General features: G+C 42.5%; 1 protein-coding gene across 4 annotated transcripts in view; it reads right to left on the reverse strand.

Annotated features, from left to right (window-relative positions):
- Nucleotides 1-25,209, reverse strand: part of PDE3A (phosphodiesterase 3A) — a 225,789-nt gene that overhangs the window by 56,845 nt on the left and 143,735 nt on the right. For 2 of the 4 annotated variants that reach the window (XM_030214235.1, XM_030214232.1), the window contains exon 2: nt 6,008-6,049. The exons of the other annotated variants lie outside the window; for them this stretch is intronic. In XM_030214235.1, coding sequence (XP_030070095.1) covers nt 6,008-6,049 — 42 coding nt within the window. The remainder of the gene's footprint in view (nt 1-6,007; nt 6,050-25,209) is intronic. 4 annotated transcript variants of the gene reach the window in all.

Here is a 25,209-nt window from a genome sequence, read left to right on the forward strand (position 1 = left end):
ACCAAGTGTACATGATCAACCAGCTGGAGATGTGAATCCAGGTGCACTCCCAAAAGTCTCAGGCTGTTGTCAATCGGGAGGGCAGAGCCCAGAACTGGAAACATTGTGTCTGTTACATGTGCGTGCTTGGACGAGAGGATGAGACAATGAGTTTTTTCCCTGTTTAGCCTGAAGCGAAACACCCTGGCCCATTGTTCTAAAGTGGAGAAGCAGGCATCTATGAGGTTAGCAACTTCTGATACTGTGGATTGAAAAGGGATGTAGACTGTAATATCATCCGCATAGATGAAAGGGTTGAGGTCCAGATTTGCAAGTGCTGTGGCTAGAGGCATCATCATTATATTGAATAGGGTAGGTGAGAGGGGAGAGCCCTGAGGGACCCCACAAGAAGCATTCCACGGTTCAGAGGTGTGGAAATTCACCATGACCTGATAGGACCTTGAGGTCAAGAAACCCTTGAACCAATGCAAAACTGGTCCTCCTATACCAAAAGTATCCAGTAGATGGAGCAGGAGTTCATGATCCACCATGTCAAAAGCACTAGACATGTCAAATTGTAGCAGGAGAATCTTTCGTCCAACAGATAGTTCTTGTCGAAAGTTGGATAAGAGGGTAACCAGGACAGTCTCCGTGCTGTAATGAGCTCGAAAACCTGATTGCGAATGATGGAGGATATCAAAATTAGTTAGAAATTCGTTGAGCTGAACATTGACCAGGCTCTCCATCAGCTTGATAACTAGAGGTATCGAAGCCACTGGGCGATAGTTAGAGATGACATCTGGCTTGATCTTTGAATTTTTTGGGATTGGAGTGAGAAGGATGTTTCCATGACCTGGCGGGAAAAATCCTGCGCTTAACATATTGTTAAGGTAACAAGTCAGTTCTTCAATGTAACAATTTGGTGCGACTTTTAGGAGATGAGTCGGACATACATCTAATTTGCAGCATTTATTTATGAATTTACGTAGAGCAGCAGTCACGTTATCGGGTAACAGACGATTGAATTTGGTCCAAAAGCGGTCAGCGGGGCAAGCACCCGAAGGCACGTCCAAGGATGCCAGAAAGTCATCCACGTCAGAGAGACAGCTGACGGTTGAAGACCGCAGGGTAAGAATTTTTTCCTTGAAGTAAGATCCAAGTTGTGTAGCTGAGGGAGGATCAACACTGGAGCGTTCTAGCTTGCGAGTATCTAGAAAGGTGTTTAGTAGTTGATATATCTGTCGGATGTCCCGGCCAGCCACCTGCATCTTAGATGAAAAGTAGGTGCGCTTTGCAAATCGGATGGCATGTTTATATTTGCGGTGACTACTTTTCCAGGCCTCCCGAGCCTGATCAGATTTACCTTTTCGCCAGGTTCTTTCCATACGTCGTACCTCACGTTTCAAAGCTCTCAGGTCTATTGAGAACCAGGGTGACAATCTACGAATGTGCGAGGATTTGTGACGCAGGGGTGCAATTGTATTCAGCACTGCGTTACAAGTGTGGTCCCAGTCAGTGAGATAAGTGGGCGAGGATGATTGCAGATCCGAGCCATGACTATAAAGAGACCTCCAGAACAAGCTGGGGTCAATGACCCCTCTGGTGTAATGTTGGTGAGAATGACGAGGCCGGAGGGGGCCTGAGGTTTGCCAGCGTAGTGTGAACTGTAATTTAAAGTGATCCGACCAAGCCGTTTCCAGCCAGCTAATATCATGAACAGAAAAGTTCTGATCGTCTAAAAATTTAAATGAGAGGAGGTCAAGTGAGTGACCCTTACAGTGAGTTGGACCAGAGATAGGACATTCGAGGTCACAAAGGTGGAGAAAATCCAGGAATTGGGATACTTCTGGGGATGTGGGATTATCCAAATGAAGGTTGAGATCACCCAAGAAAAGTATATTCGAGTTGTTCATGCAGATATTAGAGATGAAATCCAGAAGCGCAGAATGACTGCTTGACCAGGTAACTGGTGGCCTGTAAAACAGCACACAGGCCAGCTGGCCATGAAGGGAGGGATGATGAACCTTGACAGCAGCAACTTCCAGCGACGAGGAGATCAAAACCGAACTTGCATCTACTATGAGGTGAGAGCGGTAAATGAGCGCCAACCCGCCCCCTCGCTTGTCTAATCTGTCCCAGTGGATGATCTTGTAGCCTGCTGGGCAGAGATCCAGCACAATGGGGTCTTTAGGTGTTCTTATCCAGGTTTATATATGAATAAATAAATAAATAAATAAATAAATAAATAAATACAATTATGTGCTTTTAAACTGTGTATGTTAATACTTGTCTGAGCGGAGGAGTGGTTAGAGCAGCAGGCTGTGAATGAGAGACCAGAGACTGAATCTCACTGACACTCCTTCTGACCTTCACCAAGTCACTTAATCCTCCATTACCTCAGGTATAAACTTAGATTGTGAGACCTCAGGGACAGGGAAACATCTAAAGTACCTGACTATAACTTGCCTTGAACTGCTACCACTGGAAAGGTGTGACCTAAATAGCAAATTCTAAATGATACACACACATATATATATATATATATATTTTTTTTTAAAGAAATGTTCAAGTGACTCCTTTGTGTGGATAGCTTCCATTCCCTTCTTCGCTTACTGGATTCTTTAATGTTGATGTAGCAGTTGTTGTACTAGAATAGATTCAAGGCGTTTCCAATAGTCCTCTCTGTGACCAGGTATGTTCATACAGAAACAAACTTCTAGGGTAACCACTGCCCTCTCACACCCGGACCGTGCAAATGAATTCAGCTTAGTACAGGTGGTGGGGCTTCCAATATACCAGACTACCAAAATGCCCTTCCTTATGCAGCAAAAAACTATATGGCTTAACTTACTCCTATTATACTGTAGGCTACTAAAAAATGTATGGATTGAGGAGAAAGTCGCTAAGCATACTTGCAGTTAACAACAAGGTGGAGTCTCATATCTTTTTGCACGGATATTCATATCACTCCCCTGGTGACTCTATCAACATGCATAGTTTTAATCATCGACTAAAACCACCTCCACCCTAATGTTGTAATTGCAAAATGAACTTATATTGCCACACTAACATGTGCAAATGTCGAGACATGTTTCAGCTAAATGGTGTGGGTTCCCCCAGAAGAAGCATAGCGAAACAGGCACTGTCGGGGCTTCTACACATGCCAGTCTGAATGATGGAGTTTATATGCTCCTTAAGCTAAGTGTCTTTTGTTATATATTTATGCACATTTGCACATGTTAGTGTGGCAATATAAGTTACATTTTGCAATTACAACATTAGGGTGGAGGTGGTTTTAGTCGATGATTAAAACTATGCATGTTGATAGAGTCACCAGGGGAGTGATATGAATATCCGTGCAAAAAGATATGAGACTCCACCTTGTTGTTAACTGCAAGTATTCTTAGCGACTTTCTCCTCAATCCATACATTTTTTAGCTTCCTTATGCAGCAGCAGGAAGAACATTCTGGACCACTGTTCCAGAAAGGTGCCAATCAACTCCGAATAAGGGGAAGTCTATTCTAACAAAGTGGCCCAATGGCATTGACGCTTAAGCTAGGAGGGGAGTATAAAACTGGGAGTTAAGAGATGAGCCTTGTCCCTTCCTTCCTGGAGGTTGTCCAGTAAGGAGCATGTAGAATAGCAGTGGGTGTAAGGAGTCTAAGGAGCTAAGGGAGAAGGACAAAGCACAAGGGTTTTCAGTCTGGTGTATAAAATAAAAGAGAGGTATGTTCCCATACTGAATGAAATGATCAGGGAGTGCCATGAAGGGAAAAGAGCTAAAGAGTGAAGCTGCTGCCACAAACAGTCCCTGTTGGGGAAGGGGATTTGGAACCTTGAAGCAGTGAAACTGGTGAGTGCTTCTGCCTTAAAGTAACAGGGAAGACCAACTCACCCAGAACCCTATCCACTAATCTGTACCAAACAAGGGAGATCTAAGCACTGGGGAACAGAGTGTGGAGGAGTGGCCTAGTGGTAAGAGCACCGGTCTTGCAATCCAGAGGTGGCTGGTTCAAATCCCACTGCTGCTCCTTGTGATCTTGGACAAGTCACTTAACCCTCCATTGCCTCAGGTACAAACGTAGATTGTGAGCCCTCCTGGGACAGAGAAATATCCAGTGTACCTAGTAGAGTGGAGGAGTGACCTAGTGGCTAGAGCACCAGTCTTGCAATCCAGAGGTGGCTGGTTCAAATCCCACTGCTGCTCCTTGTGATCTTGGACAAGTCACTTAACCCTCCATTGCCTCAGGTACAAACTTAGATTGTGAGCCCTCCTGGGACAGAGAAATATCCAGAGTACCTGAATGTAACTCACCTTGAGCTGCTACTGAAAAAGGTGTGAGCAAAATCTAAATAAATAAATAAGGAGAGCTAAAATGATCACCAGAGGGCTAAGAGTACAGGACAACTGTTGTCAGACAGAGAAAGATAACACAGGGTTTAATCTTTGCTCCAAAGACATACATCAACTGAGAATGAAGGGCTACAGAATAGCAATGAGGAGGAAGGCGGCACCAAAAGAAGACGCATTTTAAACTCGCCAGTCTGTGAGTCATGTTGGAGATTGAGGCGAAAGACGCTGTATGTGTGACAGAACCTGCCAGAGAATGAGTGCATGAAATGTAGCAAATGAAGGAGGAATGATGTTTATGGAATGAAACGTACAAACAAATTAGTCCTAGAAACGGTTTCATTGGTATATCAGGGTTAGGGTAGGGCAAAGTGGTTTAGGGTGAGTACAGCATTTCAAGAAGAAAATCAGCCTGCACCTTTAGCAGCACAAGACGATGCATGAGCTGAGGTTTAAAAACGGGACTGGTAGCATTTTCTTATCTCCAGAACTGTGGATGAGCGTGTTATAAATATTTGAAATGAATAAAAAAATACTATATATATGAAAAACAGAAGTAGAGTTTCTCATTCCTAGACAGCAAACTTTACATGAGCTTCCATCAACCTTGCAATCCTAGAAGTGACAAGCTCTGTATCCTTGTGTCCATCCTGTGAACCTCCTAATGTTAATCGGCTTGTTAAAAATTCAGTACATCTCCTCCCTGCTGACAAAATAATTTTGATATATTTTGGGGGGAAGTTTGGGTTTTCCATGATTTTTGTAAAATATTTTTGGTTTCACAGTTCCAATTCATGCATGGAAAATGATTGTACACATGTTAATTTGTAGGTTAATGTACATTAAATTAATTTTATTTATTTATTTATTGCATTTGTATCCCACATTATCCCACCTCTTTGCAGGCTCAATGTGGCTTACAATACATCATGGGTACTGGAAATAGGAGTGCATATACATTAGGTTTACAGAAGATTTGTGTTACATGGTGGTGAATTATATAATGGTGTTAAAGCAAAAGACATTATAAGACAGTGCTAGAAGTTCAAAAGATTATACAGTTACACATGTTGATCTTTGTGATATATCTTGTCGAAGAGATAGGTTTTTAATAGTTTGCGGAAATTGGTCAGTTCATAAACCGTTTTCAAGTTGCGTGGCAGCGCATTCCAGAGCTGCGTGCTCGTAAAGGAAAAGGTAGATGCAGGCATTGATTTGTATTTCAAACCCTTACATTTGGGAGGATGAAGAATGAGGGGTGTACGAGAAGATTTTTTTGCGTTCCTGAGTGGTAGTTCTATTAGATCTGACATGTAGGCTGGGGCGTTACCATTTTGCATACTCTAACATTAAATCAACTTAAGAAAGAGGATGGGATTTGATATACTGCCTTTCTGTGGTTATAATCAAAGTGGTTTACATAGTATACGCAGGCGCTTCTTTTTGTGACTGGGGCAATGAAGGGTTAAGTGAATTGCCCAGAGTTACAAGGTGCTGTAGTGGGAATTGAACCCAGTTCCTGCTGGCTCTCAGGCTGCCGCACTAACCGATAGGCATATTCCTCCTTCCTCCCTATCCACAGAAGTTCTGAAACCTTAGTGTACATGACTCATCGAGATCCGATGACTAAACCTTGCTCAGCCTCACAGTCATGGAAAACCACCATATTAACTGACCTGTGAGCCTTTGAATCCTCGTCTCTGGTCCCACTCAGAATGCTGAAAGGATAAAGAAAGAGAAAGATATGAGAATTTATTCTGATAACAGGCGTTATAAGTACTCATCATGAGTAGCTGGATTTGTTTTGTGAAAGGATTAATGGGGGAGCCCATCATACTGAGACAGAGGATGAGGAAGGTGAGTGATGCACAATAGTGAGACAGACACAGCAATGAGTGTGTGCATTCACCACACTGACTCACTAATCACTGCTAGTCTGCTTTTCTTCAGTTCGCGCTCCATTAATACGCTGTGCTTCCCCTTTAATTGACTGCATCAAAAAAGGTTAATTAGTAATGCTTGCGTAGTACAAAAGATGAAAAATTAATCATCTGGAACACCATAATTTTAACAATATTAATGTCTGTCAGAGTGGTAAGAACGCAACTGTAGCTACACGAGAACCAGGTGAGAGAGAGAACAAGTATTCGAGAAGGTCGTTATGATTATCAAGAAATCCAGTTCAAAGATAGGTAACCAGGACAGTGTAATTATGCAGTGACATCAGTTCCACTCAGGGTTGCAAATGTCTTCTGAAATAAATAGGTCTTCACTGCCCACCACAATTTGAGATAGGATAGTTTGAAATGGATGGAGGCTAAAAGTATGTGATGCAATAAACAGTGCTGGTCCTTGCATTTCATACAAAGTGGATATGCAAATGACAGTTGTTGAGGAACTATAATGGTCAGGGGTCCGTAGGTGACAACAGAGGAGGAAAGATAAGGAGGAGTGCCAGTTTGGGAGTGTAAGAATCTTACATTGGGCATGAAAAGAAACGGGTAACCGCAGGGCCCTTGAGAGACACAGCCAGGCACAGGACAAACAAAAGCCCTGGCCCTCTGGTTCCTGCCTATGCGGAAATAGGAAATTGTGTCACAGGGAAGGCTGTGCGGCTGGTGTGAGCAGTGTGTATCAGTGTCTGGCTGATAGTACTTGCTGCTGGCAAAGAACTGCTGTTTTAAAAGGTAGAGGGGGCCTTGAGTTTTACAAAAACCAGAGCTGTGGGCAGCGGCAGGCCCCTCGGAGAGCTAAGAAGTACGGCTGATAAAAAAAGTGAACTAGGACTCCCAAGCTGCAACAGTGTTCTCAAGATTAAGTACCAGATGGCTTTTGGAGATTCAAAAAGAGATTTTGTCCAGTGCGAAGTTTAACCGAGTAAGATCAAGGAGAAGAGAATCGGTGTAGCAGACCAGGAGGATATTGTCAACATAGTAGAAAGCAGTAATACCAGGTCTTATAAGAGCGTTATTAGTGGGCTGACAAAGATATTCAACAGAAGTGGTGCGAGTTCTGCCACATGAGATCAAACCTTGATGAGAGTGGAAGGAGGAAAAGTGCGATGAACATGGGCGGATAAGCACATGGGTGGAACCTCTCTGCTGGACAGTCTTTTGTTGACCATCAGCAGTTCATAGTGATGCAAAGAAATTCAGGTTGATGGGATGGGATCCACTAGGCAGGTAGTGGTGCAGGTGCACTCTGGGTACCGATATGCAGCGACAGTATGTGTAACTTACTGTATTCTGCAAGTTGTGTGTGTAAGTGCCACCTCTGCCCCTCGCATGCTCCGTCCCTTTGCAGCCTGTGTCACTCCTAAGAGGTTAGTTACTTCTTCCATTAAAGGGTTAGTTGAAGAGCCAAGCTTTCACCTGCTTCCTGAAGTAGAGGTAGTCTTGTGTTAAGTGGAGTCCTTCAGGCAATGCATTCCAGAGTGTGGGGGCTACTCCGGAGAAGGCTCCTTTGTGGGTATCACATATGTAATGTCTTTTGGAGAGGGTGTGGTTAGGTTAGTTGAAAGCAGTCACTGCAATAGCTAAGCTGAGTTGGGAGTGAAATATAGAAGGAAGAAACTCTTGGTTGTTGTTAATGAGGCTCATGGTGCTGAAATGAATACAGGTGACTTCCATCTAATCTAAGTTTGAAGCTAGAAGCCCAAAGAAGCAGGACCCACCCTTCTTTTACTGTATTCTCCTAAATAGTGGGCCTGAGGCCTGTTCCTCTCCAGAGGTGGTAGCAGCATTACGCTCTCCCCTCCTTGTAAGCTGTGCAGTCCTTCCAGGGATGTGCACAGGGCAAAAAGTTTTGATTTGTTTAGTCATTTTCTCTGATTTTCAGATTATTTTTCATGTTACACATTCATTTCAACATTAAAAAGTTTTAATATACTTTAAAAAATTAATACTTGCTATTCTAGTTAAGCGAGTGGTAATTTGTAGGTCAACATGCATTAAATTAATTCAGTGCACACTTCATTTTTTAAGGCACGTTAAGGAATAGACATCCCTAGCCACCTTTTCCATTGGTTTTTGGATTTAAACAAATATGGGCTACCATTAATTAATGCTACTTTACTGTTAACCCCAGTTATTAGAAACTAGGTCTCACTGTGTAAAATGGGACCCGTGTTAAAATAGCATGAGTTAGTGGTAAAATAACCCAACTTAACAGTAGCCCATGTTGATAACTTCCCCCCTTAATGTGAAGAGTTTCAGTCTCTGGTAACCAGAGCTGATATTGTGATGTCATAATGTCTCTTTCCACCAATGAGCCAATCTCATCAGTGATGTCACAATGGCTTCATTGCCCTATACTTGGCTCAGCTCTGATATTGTGATGTCATAATGTCTCTTTCCACCAATGAGCCAACCTCCTCAGTGATGTCACAATGGCTAGATAGTCCTATACTTGGCTCATTTTTTATTACATAGAGCAGTGATTTCCATTTCTATAGACATTTCTTTTTTCTTTAATTAAGAGGGGAAGTTATCAATGTGGGCTACTGTTAAGACGTGTTATTTTACCGATAACCCCAGTTATTAATAACTAGGTCTCAAACACTTATTAACGGTAGTCCCTTTTAATAATTACGCCCTAATTCTGAATCACTGTCCTGTCAAATTCACAGAGATGTTGAGAGAAAAATGTACAAACTATGATACAACACCTTTCAATGCAGGTAGAGAAGCCAGCTGAGAAGGAAGGAAAAGGGTTAAATTCTTTCTTCACGGTGCAGGTTATACTAATGAGACCATAACTCAATTCGTGATGAGTGCTGAGCTCACCTGGTTAATAAGTCTGTGCACTGTTTTATCAGACTTTCATATTCATGTCTTGGGTTTTCCCACAACTTTAATAGGGTTGTATTCGGGGTACTGAAAGAGTAATTATGAATGCGTAAATGATTGTGAGATGGATTTTGTGATTTTAGGCAGGCCTGGTTATATTTCATACATATTTACATATCCTGCGTGGAACCACAACCGATTGCAGAAAAATCAGGCACTGTTCCAGTTCGGGGCTGTGTGTGTACATTCTCTTGGCAGCTTGTACCTATCTCATTTGCCAGCACAGTGAAGTCTGTAGTCCATCTGCATATGCTGGTTTCACTATGTATCAAGCTCTGTTATAGCAATTTCTACGTGTCCTTTTCTCTTTTAGAAAACTGAAGAGGAAGGAGCTCCACACTCCCAGGCAGACACAGCAGACAGCTGAGATAGGGATACATTTTACAAAAGTAAAAATGTAATTTGAAGTTAGGGAAGCAAAGCTGAACTTTCTGGCCATTTTTTTTACATAATGCAATGTTAGGTTCTAGGCATAGGGAAACTTTGCAAAGGGAAACCTTGTAAGTTCCTCCTTCTTCATCCTGTGTGTCCCCAGCAGTGTCTGTGCTGCAGGAGGGAAGGCTTCCAGGCTCCAGGGCCCACACAATCCCTTCAGAAACACACAGAGCGGTACAACTGGACAGAAATTTGCTGAGCAGCAGGAAAGCCAGGACTTATTCACTATTTCAGTTTTATTTAGATGAAAAAGTAGATTCAAATGTTTATAAATGCAGACAACACTGCCAAACGTGTGATTTTTCTGCAATATTAACCTATAATTTAAACTAGGTTATCTGTCACCTGTTGCCATTAAGAAATAGTCTCACTTGCGAACAGCATTTTAAATAATTAAAAAAAAAAAAAAAAAGGCACAGCATATGCAAATCAGCAAAACAGAACTCACAATCCACTTCTAACCTTTCCGTGGATTTCCTGAAGATTGCTTTATAGTCTTTACTGGATCAGAATAACGGGATAAAGCATCGATTCCTTCAAATGTTCAGCTAGTCAGATGCAGTACCAGAGAGGAGTTTTGGACTATCATCTCCTGAGATGATTTATGGTGGTCTCTTGCTGGAATTTAAGGCCTTAACAGTTCTTTTAATTGAATAGCGCTAAGGTCATGCCAAAATCTAAATCTTTTACTAAATGACATTAAGCCCTAATGCGCTCCTAATGTATGAGAAAATGCTCACTGCAAAACACGTTTAAGCATTTTGTACAAAGTTCCCCTTTTCTGCGTACTAATGGCACATTATTTATTTCTTTTTTTACGGTTTTTGGAATGGGTGTGAAAGCATTATCCAGCTACCGCATGTCTGATTAGAATGCACTAATAATACAGATGACATTAGTGCATGACCTGCAAATTAAAAAAAAAAAGCCTAATTTTGCTGCTGCATTAACTATGGGCTTAGTGTGCTGGAAAGTTCTGCATTAAAACGCGTTAAGCCCATTTTTAATGCATTTTAGTAAAAGGGCCCCTGAATTCTGTGAGATACCGGTAAAGAGAGTAAACTTTACATGAATCATTCAAGCCAGTTACTATTTCTGCCCATTCTTTTTCTACGTTCAGACATGAATATGTCTAGATAATTTGCTCCATTCATAAGAAATTTCAGTTGGCCAAATGGAATATTGAGCATTTTAAAAAACTAAACGAAAACAAACAAAACAGAACAATTTGTGTGACTAATTTGTTTTTAACCCCTTACAAAAGAAGGGCGCTACTACTACTACTATTTAGCATTTCTATAGCGCTACAAGGCGTACGCAGCGCTGCACAAACATAGAAGAAAGACAGTCCCTGCTCAAAGAGCTTACAATCTAATAGACAAAAAATAAATAAAGTAAGCAAATCAAATCAATTAATGTGAACGGGAAGGAAGAGAGGAGGGTAGGTGGAGGCGAGTAGTTACAAGTGGTTACGAGTCAAAAGCAATGTTAAAGAGGTGGGCTTTCAGTCTAGATTTAAAGGTGGTCAAGGATGGGGCAAGACGTAGGGGCTCAGGAAGTTTATTCCAGGTGTAGGGTGCAGCGAGACAGAAGGCGCGAAGTCTGGAGTTGGCAGTAGTGGAGAAGGGAACAGATAAGAAGGATTTATCTATGGAGCGGCGTGCACGGGAAGGGGTGTAGGGAAGGACGAGTGTGGAGAGATACTGGGGAGCAGCAGAGTGAGTACATTTATAGGTTAGTAGAAGAAGTTTGAACAGGATGCGAAAATGGATAGGGAGCCAGTGAAGGGTCTTGAGGAGAGGGGTAGTATGAGTAAAGCGACCCTGGCGGAAGACGAGACGGGCAGCAGAGTTTTGAACCGACTGGAGAGGGGAGAGGTGACTAAGTGGGAGGCCAGCAAGAAGCAGATTGCAGTAGTCTAAACGAGAGGTCACAAGGGTGTGGATGAGGGTTTTGGTAGAGTGCTCGGAAAGAAAGGGGCGGATTTTACGGATGTTGTAAAGAAAGAAATGACAGGTCTTGGCAATCTGCTGGATATGAGCAGAGAAGGAGAGAGAAGAGTCAAAGATGACCCCAAGGTTTCGAGCTGAGGAGACAGGGAGAATGAGAGAGCCATCAACAGAAATAGAAAACGGGGGGAGCGGGGAGGTGGGTTTGGGGGGGGGAAAATGAGAAGCTCGGTTTTGGTCATATTTAATTTCAGGTGGCGTTGAGACATCCAGGCAGCAATGTCAGACAAGCACACTGAAACTTTGGTTTGGATGCAAGGTGAGATATCAGGGGTAGAAAGGTAGATTTTTGGAGTCATCAGCATAGAGATGGTAGGAAAAGCCATGGGATGAGATTAATGAACCAGCGATTTTTGTCAGTGGACCACATGAATGTTTTATCACTGTACAGCATGATTTCTACATGCGAATAAGTGAGAATCTCTCCGGAAATTGTGAGTCCATATCTACTAAATAGCTCTGTAGTGTGTGCTATGTAGATAACATTTTTTGCTAAAAACCCTAATTAGGGACGGGTAAAAGGAAAAATATTTGGTTACTTTCATAAAATTTGGCTTTTCCCCCCAGTTCTTGTTGGTTTTGTTGGTTCATTTCACATGTGTATTAATAGAAACATTTCTGCGTAGCATCAGAACTTTGTACACTGCAGAAATAAACCATATGTGTGTTAATTCATAAGTTAATGTGCAAAAAATTGATTTTATGTAACTATTTTTTAAGGTACCTTAATGAACTAAATCCATGCCAATGAATGCACATCCCTACCGGAGAACAGAATTTTGATCTTGATCTGTAAGTGTTATGGGGAAACATTGTTTCTGACTTATATAAACTATAGATATACTCTATTATGAACATTGGCTGCTGTAGGTTGAACGGTTCAGGAGGTAAAAAATTGCTTTTAAAGAAAAAAGTGTCACAAATTGTGGGCAGGGAAATGATGCCTCTGTGGCCACTCCATTAATGCTTGCAAACCAGTGCAGAAAGGGTTAATCATCAACATACTGACACTGATTTTCTTTCGCTCTCAGAACCCAAAAGCCCAAATATATTTCCTGTTGCTCAGCACTGGTGCACTGCTGGACCTCTAACCAGAGGGAAGGAGTGGCCTTAGCAAATTTGGGGCTCTGTTTGGTGCCCCCCCCACCCCGATTTAAGATTTCACATGACCCACCACAACTACAGTCCAGCATCTGCTCCTCTCTCTCAGCTCTTCACTCACTGCCCCCCCTCACTTTCTGGCATCTCTCCTCTCTCTGACACCCCCCCACCTTGTATTTAAACACTGTCTCTCCCTGAGTCTACAGCTCACTGGAGGCAGCAGCAATTCACCTGTGCTGCCAGAACCCTGCCTCTGTGGCATCTCACCCCTGCAGAAACAGGAAGTTACATCAGAGGGGGCGGGACTGCAGAAGGAAGGTCCCTCGTGTGCAGGCTTTTATTTTATTTTTTAATATACGGTCCCATCTGTTATGCATGGTGCCACATACATGTAGATCTTTGGTTGCATCATATGTATTTTTTATAAATATGGGTCTACGTTCACATGGGAGAGATAAAAAGATAACCAAGACAAAACAGAGTCCCAAAATCCAAGTGAGGACAGAATATCAAGGACTAGGTGAAGATTGGTAAATACACTTTTGGCATAGGGTTACCATATGTCCGGATTTACCCTCTTTTTGAGGACATGTCCGGGCAACCGGGCGGGTTTTGCCAATCTGCCCGTTTGTTCCCTCTTTCCTGCCCGGAGCGCTGCCCTGCATGCATCCTTCCTGTTGGTGATCTTGGCGCCGATTCAAAATGGCCACCGAGAGTTGAAGTGACCTCGCAAGATTTCAACTCTCGGCGGCCATTTTGAATTGACGCCGAGATCACCAACAGGAAGGATGCATTCAGGGCAGCGCTCCAGGCAGGAAAGAGGGGACTCTTTCCTGCCCCGAAGAGGTCACCAGACCACCAGGGCAGTAGTAAGGTAAGGGGAGGGGGGTGACAGGGAGGGGGGGTGACGGGGTGTGTGACAGGGGGGAGGGGAAAATGTGACAGGGGCGGAGGGTGTGAAAGGGGGCGGGGTGTGTGGTGGGGGTGGGGCATGTGCCCTCCTTTTGGGGGGACAAAATATGGTAACCCTATTTTGGCAGAAACTATTTTTAAGCCCTAAGTCAGGCTGCTTTGATATTGGGAACCAACTCCCCTTTTCTCTCACTGGTTCCCACTGCAGATGCTGATCAGAGGTGGTAAGGTGTGTACAAACATGTCCATTTGGATTTTCCTCCTGCAGTTTTCATCAGGATTAAAAAGGTAGAGGATCTTACCCTGGAGTTTAAATTTCCACAGCTCAAGCCCTGGTAAGGTTCAGTCTGTGAGTGTCTGTGGGATCTGGGGTTCAAGGATAAACCTCGTCAACACGTTGGCTCATTCACCAGATTTTTTAAATTCATATCCATGATTTAGGAAACCGTGCTTCATCCTACACACAAGCTTCGGCTCTTCAGGGGCTGCAGAAGCCTTCTCAGAACACTAGTAGTCATTTATACATCCCATCAAAGAATTTCGTCCAGATACACAGAAGCTTATTAAGACAAACAAGATGTTTTGGAACTGGAAAGAAGGGCTACTTTGAGTAAAGTTACACAGTCAATGACCTAGTTTGCTTTTTTGGGTATAACATGAAAATTTGCAACAGAGTGGACAGCATGAGAAGAGATCTCCAAAAATTAGAAGAATGGGGATTATCTTAGGCAGTTCAAATTTAATGTGAAGAAATGCAGAGTGATGCACTTGGGGATGTAGGAATCTAAAGGAATGGTATGTGTTAGGGGTCAAGAGGCTGATATGCAAAGAGCAGGACAGGGACTGGGGTGACAGTGTCTGAGGATTTCAAGGTACTGAAACAATGTGACATGGAGGTGGCCACAGCCAGAAACATGCCAGGCTACAGAGAGAGACAGAAATCACCAGCCTAAGAAAGGAAGTGTTAATGTATTTCTTCAAGTCATCGGTGAGGCCCCACTTAGAGGACTATGTTCAGTTTTGGAGGCTGTATTTCACTAAGGATATAAAAAGACTTTGGTTCACAGGAAAGTAACCAAATTAGTGTGAAGTGTATGCCAGAAGATGTATAAGAAAAGACCCTGGAGGAAAGGAGGGACAGGGTTGATATGATACAGACGTTTAAATGCTTGAAAGATATTAATGAATAAATAATCTTTTTCAGAGATGGGAAGCTACAGAACTAGAGGACATGAAATGAAGCTGAAATAAACATCAGGAAACACTTTTTCACAGAAAGGGTGGTGGATGCCTGTGGAGGTGTTAGGAACAAAAACAGTGATGGAATTCAAAAAGGCATGGGATAATACAGAGGGTCCTTAGAGAGCAAGGGGATGGAATAAAAAGAAAACTTAAATGACTTTTACATTTTAAAAGAGGCAAAGAGGGGTGTAACCTGCACGAAGAGACAGGCACAAATCCAGCCACCTTCATGGGCAGACTGGATGGACCATACTGGTCTCTCTGTTGTCATTCGGATGTTATTGCTGTATCTATAAAGGGTATAGAAGATAAAGGGATGGGGGTGGGGTTCTAGCACAGTCCACGATTAATCCAAAGGCCACACATTTTCTCTGTGCTACTGATTTTCCTGTAGCCACAAGCACAAACTTTTCATCAACACTGAGCATACATCAAATGCAGACACATCACACCAGGGTAGATTTTGTTTTCTATTTTTCTCTTCATCAGAAGAGCTTGAAGCCTGTAATGTGTTCAAAAAAGATATAGTGGAATTAGAAAAGGTGCAGAGAAGGGCGATGAAAATGATAAAGGGGATGGGATGACTTCCCTATGAGGAAAGGCTAAAGCGGCTAGGGCTCTTCAGCTTGGAGAAAAGGCGGCTGAGGAGAGATATGATAGAGGTCTATAAAATAATGAGTGGAGTTGAACGGGTAGATATGAAGCGTCTGTTCATGCTTTAAAAAAATACTAGAACTAGGGGGCATGTGATGAAGCTACAATGTAGTAAATTTAAAACAAATCGGAGAAAAGTTTTCTTCACTCAACGTGTAATTAAACTCTGGAATTTGTTGCCAGATAATGTAGTAAAAGTGTATAGCTTGGTGGAGTTTAAAAAAGTGTTTGGATGGCTTCCTAAAGGAAAAGTCCATAGACCATTATTAAAATGGATCTGGAGAAAATCCACTGCTTATTTTTAGAATAAGCAGCATAAAATGGAAGTGTCCAGTTGAATGTATATGGGCTGCTGAATGCTGTTTAAATGAAAATACAGACCAAGGAGAACACTTTGGGCATGAAAACCTTTCCTATCCTTTCCTAAAATGCAGACATATATCCTAAGAAAGAAGTCTGAGCTTCATGTCATACATACAAATTTGTTACAGTCCAAATTGCCTTTTAGCTACACAGAAACACCTTGTGATAGCATTGGATGTGTCTTTGCATGACAGAGACACATGAATTTCTGCACCGCAGTAAATGGAAGGGTTAAATCAATACTTGGTACCTTGGCAATCCTGAAACTCCTCTTAGGATTCTGCTGCTTTTCTTTCACCCTTTAAACAAATCTCAACTTTCAAACAAGCAAAGACGACCAACCAGCAAGTTTGCACTGATAAGAATAAGCATTTTCAGTCTACAGAGGCGCATTTGCTGGAAACAAAATGTCCCATTTCAATTCAACTAGTTCTTAATACAGAGTGAAAAGAGAAATTTCAGCTATTCACATTTCTTTCATTAAAATAGGGAAGGCCAGCATGCCATAAAGGAAGCATATAGGTGTTCCTCTGACCCCCTCAGACCACATCCTGACCCCTCTTCCTCTACTGAAGAACATAAGACCATAAGAATAGCCACACTGTGTCAGACCTATCGTCCATCTAGCCCAGTATCCTGTTTTCCAAAAGTGGCCAAGCCAGGCAACAAGTACCTGGATGCAACCCAAATCGTGGCAACACTCCATACTACAAATACTGATGTCTGCTGAAACGTTGCTGTAGGGGTAAGAGCAGGGTCGGTCACTCCTGCTATGCTGATGAGGTTATTACAATTGATAGCAGCAGCCCAAGCCTGGCACAGTTGATAAACTCTTCTGTTTAATAAGATGATACCAGCCTGTGTCTGGCTCAGAGCAGCTGGCTCCCAAGGCCAGAGGACTATGCTGGCCACATTTCTATCATGAGTCAGGAACAACCAGGGATCTCTCCTACCCTAAGAAGAAAGATTCAAGAGTCTGCGATGAGTGATGAGGTCCAAGGGGTAGAATTTTTGTATTATTGTGTGGTCACAGGGACCTGATTTAATTTTTACTTTCATTTTCTTTCTTCATGATTATTTTAAAAAAGCAGAAAGAAAAAAGGAAATGAAGTTAGCGGGCCCCAGGAAGATCTCCCACTTCAGAACCTCACATGCATCCTGAAAGTCTGAACAGGCAAGATTCCAGCTGGAAAGTTTTCTGTCCTATGAGTGACCCTCCTCCATGAAATGTAAGATGCTATGAGTGCTGGATGGTAGGGGTGGGAAGTTGGGAAACGAAAATGATCAGAGTTTGCAAAGAGTCCCCCCACCCCCCAAGATCCAAGCCCCCCCCTGTGGCTCAACCCCCTTGGCTGCCACTTCCAACCCCCCTCTCCCTGCAAGATACCCTCCTCCCCCCCCCCCCCTGTTCCTACCTCTATCCCTGGTGGTCCATCAGGCTAGTTAATGTAGTTCTAAGCTTCTCGTTGTCTTAGCACAGCACATGGAAGACAAACAGTGATTCTACTAAGTTTTCTTGATAACAAACTTGTTTGAATGTAAGGAGCTTTGTGTCAGTGGGGGGATGAAGCTCTTACCCAAAGGATCTCATGACATATCATGAGAGTATCTGAGGTCCCCCCTGACTCCATGCATTTCGCGATTCCTGCCCTCATAAACTGTGGACTAGAATAACTGGACAGACTGGAAGGTCCAACTGGTCTTTTTCTACCATCACCTGTTGACGGTTAGGATTAGATCAAGGACACATTATTGTAGGATTAGGAAGCAGGTAAGGAAATTCTTAATCTGCAGAACTTTTGCAAATTAATTTGGAATTGACAATTTATTGAAATCTTATCAGCAGGTGAAGAGGTTTTTTGTTTTTTCAAAAGAGCTTATATTAAGTGTTTAACTTTGAGGAAATGGTCCAGTAAATACAGCTGGTGCCTGATTTGATTTGATGGTGATTTCTATTGCTTGTTTTTAGTACACTCACTGTTTTTTTATTTATATATTATTATACCCTGTCCTGAACTGTGAACAGTTGCGGCTAATAAATATTTGTAAAAATAAATATGTTACATACAAGTGTACTAAGTAAAACGATTATGTGAAAGTCTTCCAGCCCTTCTGGAAAAGTACTGAAATGTTCTCCAAGTACAGGGTCTGCTGGCAGATGCTGGTGTCACCGTTACCAAAGGCACTTCCTGCTGCCCCACTCCTAAGAACAATGTGTGCCAGTGATTTGCTGAGAATACAGAGAGTCTCACAGCCATCCTATACCTGACCCTGAACAAGGGCAGAGAGGAAGGCAAACTGCACAGTCACAACCCTAAACCAAGGGGGAGGAGGGTAACCCGCACAAAGTGACAGTCACAACCCTCAACAAAGGCAGAGAGGAAGGTAACCTGCAGGGAGCAGAAGACAGAGCCCTAAAGAAAGACATTGGGGGGGGGGGGGGTAACTTATAGGGAGCAGCAAACAGAACCCTAAAGAAAGGCATGGGGGGGGGTAACCTATAGGGAGTAGAAGACAGAGCCCTAAAGAAAAACATGGCCACCTTACTGGGCAGACCGATGGATCACGGTGGCTTTTATCTATCAATTACTGAGTTTCTACATTAGCTGGAGTTTCTATAAATTCCAGAGTAGGTACATCACAAGCTAAGGGCTTCTTTTACAAAACCACACTAGCAATTGCCACATGGCAAATAAGAGGAAGCCCATAGGCTTCCACTCAATTACTGCGCTAGAAATCACTGGCACTGCTTTGTAAAAGAGGCCACCCAGACACACTCAAATACTGGGGATAAAATCCTGAAAACGCTGTCGAGAGCACAGAGGAAGCAGCCAACCTCCACTAGGGAGAGGAAGCCAGAGACCCTGCCATCCTCTGCCTGACTCTTTGCACTTCCCTCTGCTGCAGACTGGGGAGGCAGCAGTGCTGCTGAGGTGGTGGAAATCTTAATTAAAAGATGCACTTGAGAGAATCTTCAGGAGAAAGAGCATGACCTCTGTGTAACCCAGTCAGCCAGACAAGTGCTACAGTAAATCAGGTCTGTGCACTCTGCATTCATGAGGGTTATTTCTTTGTTTTCTTTTCCAGCGTGGAAAACCGAAAGTGGTATGACAGATCTTTCTTTGTAGCTGAAAAGTATTAAGGCAGTTCAGCCTGAGAGAGAGAGGAGAGGACTGCAAAAATTATCTCTGCTCCTGCCCAAGGCATGCCCCACACTTCCACTCTGAGCTCTGCTGCTGATGAAGAGAGGGGGGTGATTGGGTGTCACATGAACCTCGAACTTCTAAGATAAAAACATAACATAAGAATATAGGCGTTGCCATACTGGGACAGAGTGAAGGTCCATCAACCCAGTATCCTATTTCCAACAGTGGCCAATCAAGGTCACAAGTACCTGGCAAGATCCCAGAACAGTAAAATAGATTTTATGCTGCTTATCCTAGAAATAAGCAGTGGGTTTCCCCCAAGTTCATCTTAAAGAGGAACCAGAAGGAAGGAGATAGAGAGCTTGCCACAACCCCCAGTCAGTGAAGAGAAAGGACAACATTATTGTATCTTACAGATACAAAGGAGAAGACCAGAGGAACCTGAAGGAAGGAGATACAGAGCTTGTTACATCCCCAGTCAGTGAAAAGAAAGGGAATGTGTCTTATGGATACAGAGGAGAACATCTCCTTCTTGGTTCTGGTTCCTCTGTTAAAGAGCTGGCTACAGCCCACAGTAGGTGATGAGATATGAGAAGACTCAGACGAACACAGTATTTCCATAGCAGATTTTATCTTGAGCTCTACTCCTGTGTTTTTCTGACCTTTTTCTATTTTTGAAGAAATCACAGAGACAGATTATATTTTATTCAGAGACTGGTCGGAAGAGTAGACTTGGGCTGTGGTTGAGCATCTCATGGAGGTAAGCCCTTAAGAGCTCTCCCCCTACTCAGCATGGCCTCAGGGGTCAGGAGCCACCCAGGCATTTATGAATACAATATATAAAAACCAAAACCAGTCTAAACCTGTTACTGATGTACTGGAGCTGTCCAGTAACCCTGTGTGGTTTGGAAAACCAACTGCGAACTGTTGTTACATATAGAAATGTGATTCGAATTTTATTGTACTGTCATGTACTGTAGACTTGCTACTCATTATGTGTTCTCAGCCCCTAGCTGGCTGCATCCAGCCCTCTTTAATAATTTAGGAGTGTCTTTCAGCAAAAGTTACCACCCTGCTTGTACGGAACCAGTTCACTGGTAGAGTGACGTCATTGGAGTGATTTACGAGTGACACGATTCATGTTTAGATTAGGAGAATTTGCTAAAGATGGTTAAAATAAGCTCTGCAGGCTTTGTTTATCATTCCAAAGTTTATAATAGTGCCTTTTAAAAAAGCCATTAGAAATAAACACAAGTGCCGATACAATGTATTAAACAGAGAGGTAGAGAAGTGTCAGAGATGCCCTGGCAGGGTCCGTCACCTCTTCATTTAGAAGACCGCAAAAATAGTTTATCATTAAAATATAATTGCAACCATCTTTGGCAGGCTCTGCCGGAGATGGGGTTTTAATAAATTCAGCAGGTTGAATCTCAGGAAAGCTGGGGAAGTTGCTCTGAGACACTCTGGAGAAAAGAGACAGTCAGAGCACTTAACCCAGGTCAGGGATGTACTTCACCTGCTGGTGAGAATCAATTGAATGAGGTTCCGTAGAAAAAGTCAAACAACCACCAGATAATCAGAAGAGCCTTTGAGTTTAGACCATGAAAACCAAAAGGCAAAGGGCTAGATTCGGAAAATTGGTGCCCCAAAATCAGCACCAAGTACTGTTCTATACAGGGATGAGCGCATTTTATAGAATAATGCTTAGATCCGATTTCCACGCCTGAAGTTGTGCCAGCTGAAACTGGGTGTAAATATGGGGAATTCAGCATTTCAGTGTGTAAATGGTGCTGTTCTATAAAGCCATGCACAATGTTTTGAATTGCAGGAAGACGCATGTGCTATTAGTGATCGCTAAGGCCTATTGATTTCATTGAGAGCTCATTAACTAATGTGTTCCGCGCACATCTAGGTGTCGATCTTTCAGTACCACTTATAGAATCTGGGGGGAAATGCCTTTTGCCCCAAAGAGCAAAGCAAGACATCAGACTGTGGCCACCAGGTCTAGACAAGACCCACCCCTTCCTCTCTTTGACCTTGTTCTGTTTGTAGCAGATCCTGTTCCTCCACCTCTGTTGGTTGCATGTGTTAGACTACATATATACATCTAAGCAATCACTAATTCTGTTGACTCCTAATGTAAGGAAGAAATTACCTCTCCTTCTCTGTGGTACAAAACACTTTTCAGAGTCCTGCTATACTGGATCCCACAGTGACCAAAAAGCAGCAAATATGAGTTATCTTGTTGGGCAGACTGGATGGACCGTGCAGGTCTTTTTCTGCCGTCATCTACTATGTTACTATGTTACTATGACCTCTAGTGGCTTTAGTAGAGTATTGAAGGATGACTTACTTTCACCTTGCAGTTCCCAAAAAGCAGGAGATGTTACCCTGCTTATTATTACCATAAGGGGAGGGAATAGGTTTTTGCCAGGGGTATAAAACCCTGAGCACAGTTCACTAAGACAATCCCCAGCCTCTGACCAGCTGGAAGGCCTTAGCCAACTATCTACAGCAGAAGAGAGCTCTGTCTACTACTACTACTACTTAACATTTCTAAAGCGCTACTAGGGTTACGCAGCACTGTACAATTTAACATAGAGGGACGGTCCCTGCTCAAGGAGCTTACAATCTAAGAGACAAGTGAACGGACAGTCCGATAGGGGCGGTCAAATGGGGCAGTCTGGATTTAGTGAATGGTAAGAGTTAGGTGCCGAATGCAGCATTGAAGAGGTGGGTTTTAAGCAAAGACTTGAAGATGGGCAGGGAGGGGGCTTGGCGTAAGGGCTCAGGAAGGTTGTTCCAAGCATAGGGTGAGGCGAGTCAAAACAACCAGTCAAGAGATACTAGAGCATCCAGCAGTGCTTAAGCTCTCAACTGTCACTGGGGCAGTGGCAACAGGGAACCCACTGTACCCTCTCTAGGAGCCAAGGAGAACAAAAGCAGCTGGGCATAGTTATGTATTTCCAGCAGGGCACGCCAGATCTCTTTTCATCTGTTCAGGATCCTGGAAGCACCCAAGGGGATGGGGATGATATGAAATAAGAACCACTTACAGCTTCTTGTCTCCTGGAGACCAACCCACAATTGCAATTTAAAATTCTGATTTTTAAAAACCACTCCATACCCTACAAAGGAACTGGACGGAGTACAAACACCAAAACAAAACAAAATAAATTCAAATAAAAATACCCCAACCCATCAATCACAATTGTAACCCCCTGGAGAAACTGGGTGTAGGGGTGGCCAAAGGCAATTGGCTGCTTGAGGCAGGGATGAGATGCCGCCCGCAGCCCCACCCCCACTCAGTCTGACATCTCTCCCCTTCCCTTCCTCAGCCCTCTTCCCCACGTTTACCTTATTTGTTTCCTTTTCTAAAAGGTGGCAGCGATTCCCATAGGCTGACCTGCCGTGGTGCTGCTGGCACCGGCCTCTTCACTCTATTGCGTCCTGCCTCTGAGGAAACAGAAAGTTACATCAAGAGGCGGGCCACAGTAGGGAGAAGAGGCCGGCTATGGGAATCGCTGCTACTCTCATCTACTGGGGTACGTCAGGAAGTTCCTAGATGCCATTAATGATGAATTTGAGGGCTAGTCCTCACTGCAATGCAGCAGCTGGTGCAGTGGGTAACAGAGGTGGAGCTACGTGGAAAAGGTATTTATGTTTAATGATAACTTGCTAAGCACGTGAATATGTTTCTAAATTAATGACCATAGTGTGTCTGGAATTCAGAATACATTTGAAAAAATCTTTCCAAAGACTCCTGAGGAAATTAAAGTCACAGAAGTAGGGAAGGATTAACCCTTTTGTGAACCCCTCCCCACAATATAAATACATTTTTTAAATCTCAGCCCACTTTATTGAAGCTTATTTCTATAAAAATTTACCAAACAACAACAAAATTACAAGAAAGATAATGTACGATTAAGGACTGTCCATGCCTCAATGTTTAAGTTTATTAAATCAATAAGAAAGAAAATGATAGAGTTTTACGAGCAGAGTCAGCATAAGATATGGAGCATGCATAATTCTCACTGTTGTTTTTATATCTTTAGATTACAGTATCATATTTAATAAAACAAAAATGTAATAAATGACACACTGTTGTAGTATAAATAGCCAAGAGGAAGATGTACAAATCTTATTATTGTTATAGGGAACCAGAATGATTTCTCTGTATTTCTGTTACCTTCTAAATCAAAAGACATTCACATAAGAACATAAGCATTGCCTTACTGGGACAGACCGAAGGTCCATCAGGCCCAGTATCCTGTTTCCAACAGTGGCCAATCCAGGTCACAAGTACATGGCAAGGTTCAAAAACAGTAAAACAGATTTTATGCAGTGGATTTTCCCAGGTCCATCTTAATAATGGCTTATGGACTTTTATTTTAGATAATTATCCAAACCTTTTTTAAACCCTGCTAAGCTAACTGCTTTTACCATATTCTCTGGAAACAAATTCCAGAGGTTAGTTATTCATTGAATGAAGAAATATTTTCTCCAATTCATTTTACATTTACTACTTAGCTTCTTTGTGCATCACCTAGCACTAGTATTTTTGGAAAGAGTAAACATATTGTCATAGCCAGTCAGATGAATATCTTTCTTTTCAACATTTTCAGTTTTTTTTTTTATTATTTTATTTATCACATTTTACATTATTATTCAAGTTTAAATCTTGAAACAGAAAAGATGTCATTGGTCATATATATTAACAGAGAATATTATTACAATCCCAAATAAATCACAATATGATCCTTTCTCATCTTTAGTCCACTATATTCAGAGGCATTACAAACTACAATCTAGGAATAGTGCTCCAATTTCAATAAAGAAACAGGAAAGAAAAAGGAAGGAAGAGCAAGAAGTCCAGGTGTTCCAACATTATGGCGTAGAAGTTATTACCGGTCCTGGTGGCGAAATAGATGAGCCAGCTAATTTAGAATCCAAAAAAGAGTTCAATTGCTTAGAATCGTAAAATATATACTTTACAGAATTAAATTTTATAACACATTTGCAGGGATAGTTTAACCAGAATAATGCGCCCAATTGAAAAACCTTTGTGCGCAATTTAAGAAATTCTTGTCTCTTTTTCTGTGTAACCTTAGATACATCAGGGTACATTCGTATTTTGTAACCAAGGAAATTCTGTTCTCTATGTAAAAAATATTGTTTTAGTACCCAGTCTCTATCAGGTTGTAAAATAAATGTAACTTTGAGCGTTGCTGATGTAAGGCCCGCCATATCGTCTTCTATCATTTGTGTCAAGTTCATATCCCCAGCTGATGCTGGGGGTTCTACTCTTTCTAGTTGTTCAGGAACTCTTTTCAAGGAAGATGTTATATAGAAAATTTTTGAAATAGGAGGATATGACTGCTCAGGTATCTTCAAAACTTCTGTAAGATACTTTTTAAAGGTAATAAGAGGTGATATCAATGGCTGTTTTGGAAAATTTAATAAGCGCAATGTGTTAGAGCGTTGAAAGTTTTCAAGCATTTCCACCTTATTTTGTAGAAAAAGATTTTCTTTAATTAAATTGATTTGCAGTTGTTGACATCCTTGAATAGCTAAAGAATTATTTTCTATATTATTACTCAAAGTTTCCAACTTTTATTCGATAGCAGGTAATTTTCCAGACAAGAGTTCCATTTGCTGATTTACAAATGTGAATTTCAAAGCAAAGGAAGTTTCTAGACAAACTAAGGCTTCCCAAATTGAATCTAGTGAAATCTCCTTAGGTTTCTGAGGTAATAATGACTTACTTGGTAAGCCTAATTCCATCGGGTTCTTCTTTAGCTGTGCCTCTTGTATCGCCAGATTTTCTCCAGTGGCCGTCTCCCCTTGTTCACCCGCTAATTCCAAAGCGGGGAATGTCGGCGTCTGCAATCCCATAGCAGCGCCCATGCTAGGAGGCCCCGTCGACGTTCGAACGTCCTGAGACTCCTGAACTGCTTCCGGGGTTCTCGCCGGCATCAAGGGGGGATTTCGCTCTTCGGGGCTCCAAGATGTCTCAGCCTCAAGCCGCAAAGATGTGAGACCTCTCTCCATATTATGCGGCAGCGAGGAGGGCATTCCCGAACTTACTCCCGGAACCATGAAGCGGTCTAAAGGTCCAAAAGACGGCATCGGCAGCACCGCAGGGCTAGTGCGCTGCCTGCCTCTTCTC

Source organism: Microcaecilia unicolor, chromosome 9, assembly GCF_901765095.1.
Source record: "Microcaecilia unicolor chromosome 9, aMicUni1.1, whole genome shotgun sequence".
Classification (NCBI taxonomy): domain Eukaryota; kingdom Metazoa; phylum Chordata; class Amphibia; order Gymnophiona; family Siphonopidae; genus Microcaecilia; species Microcaecilia unicolor.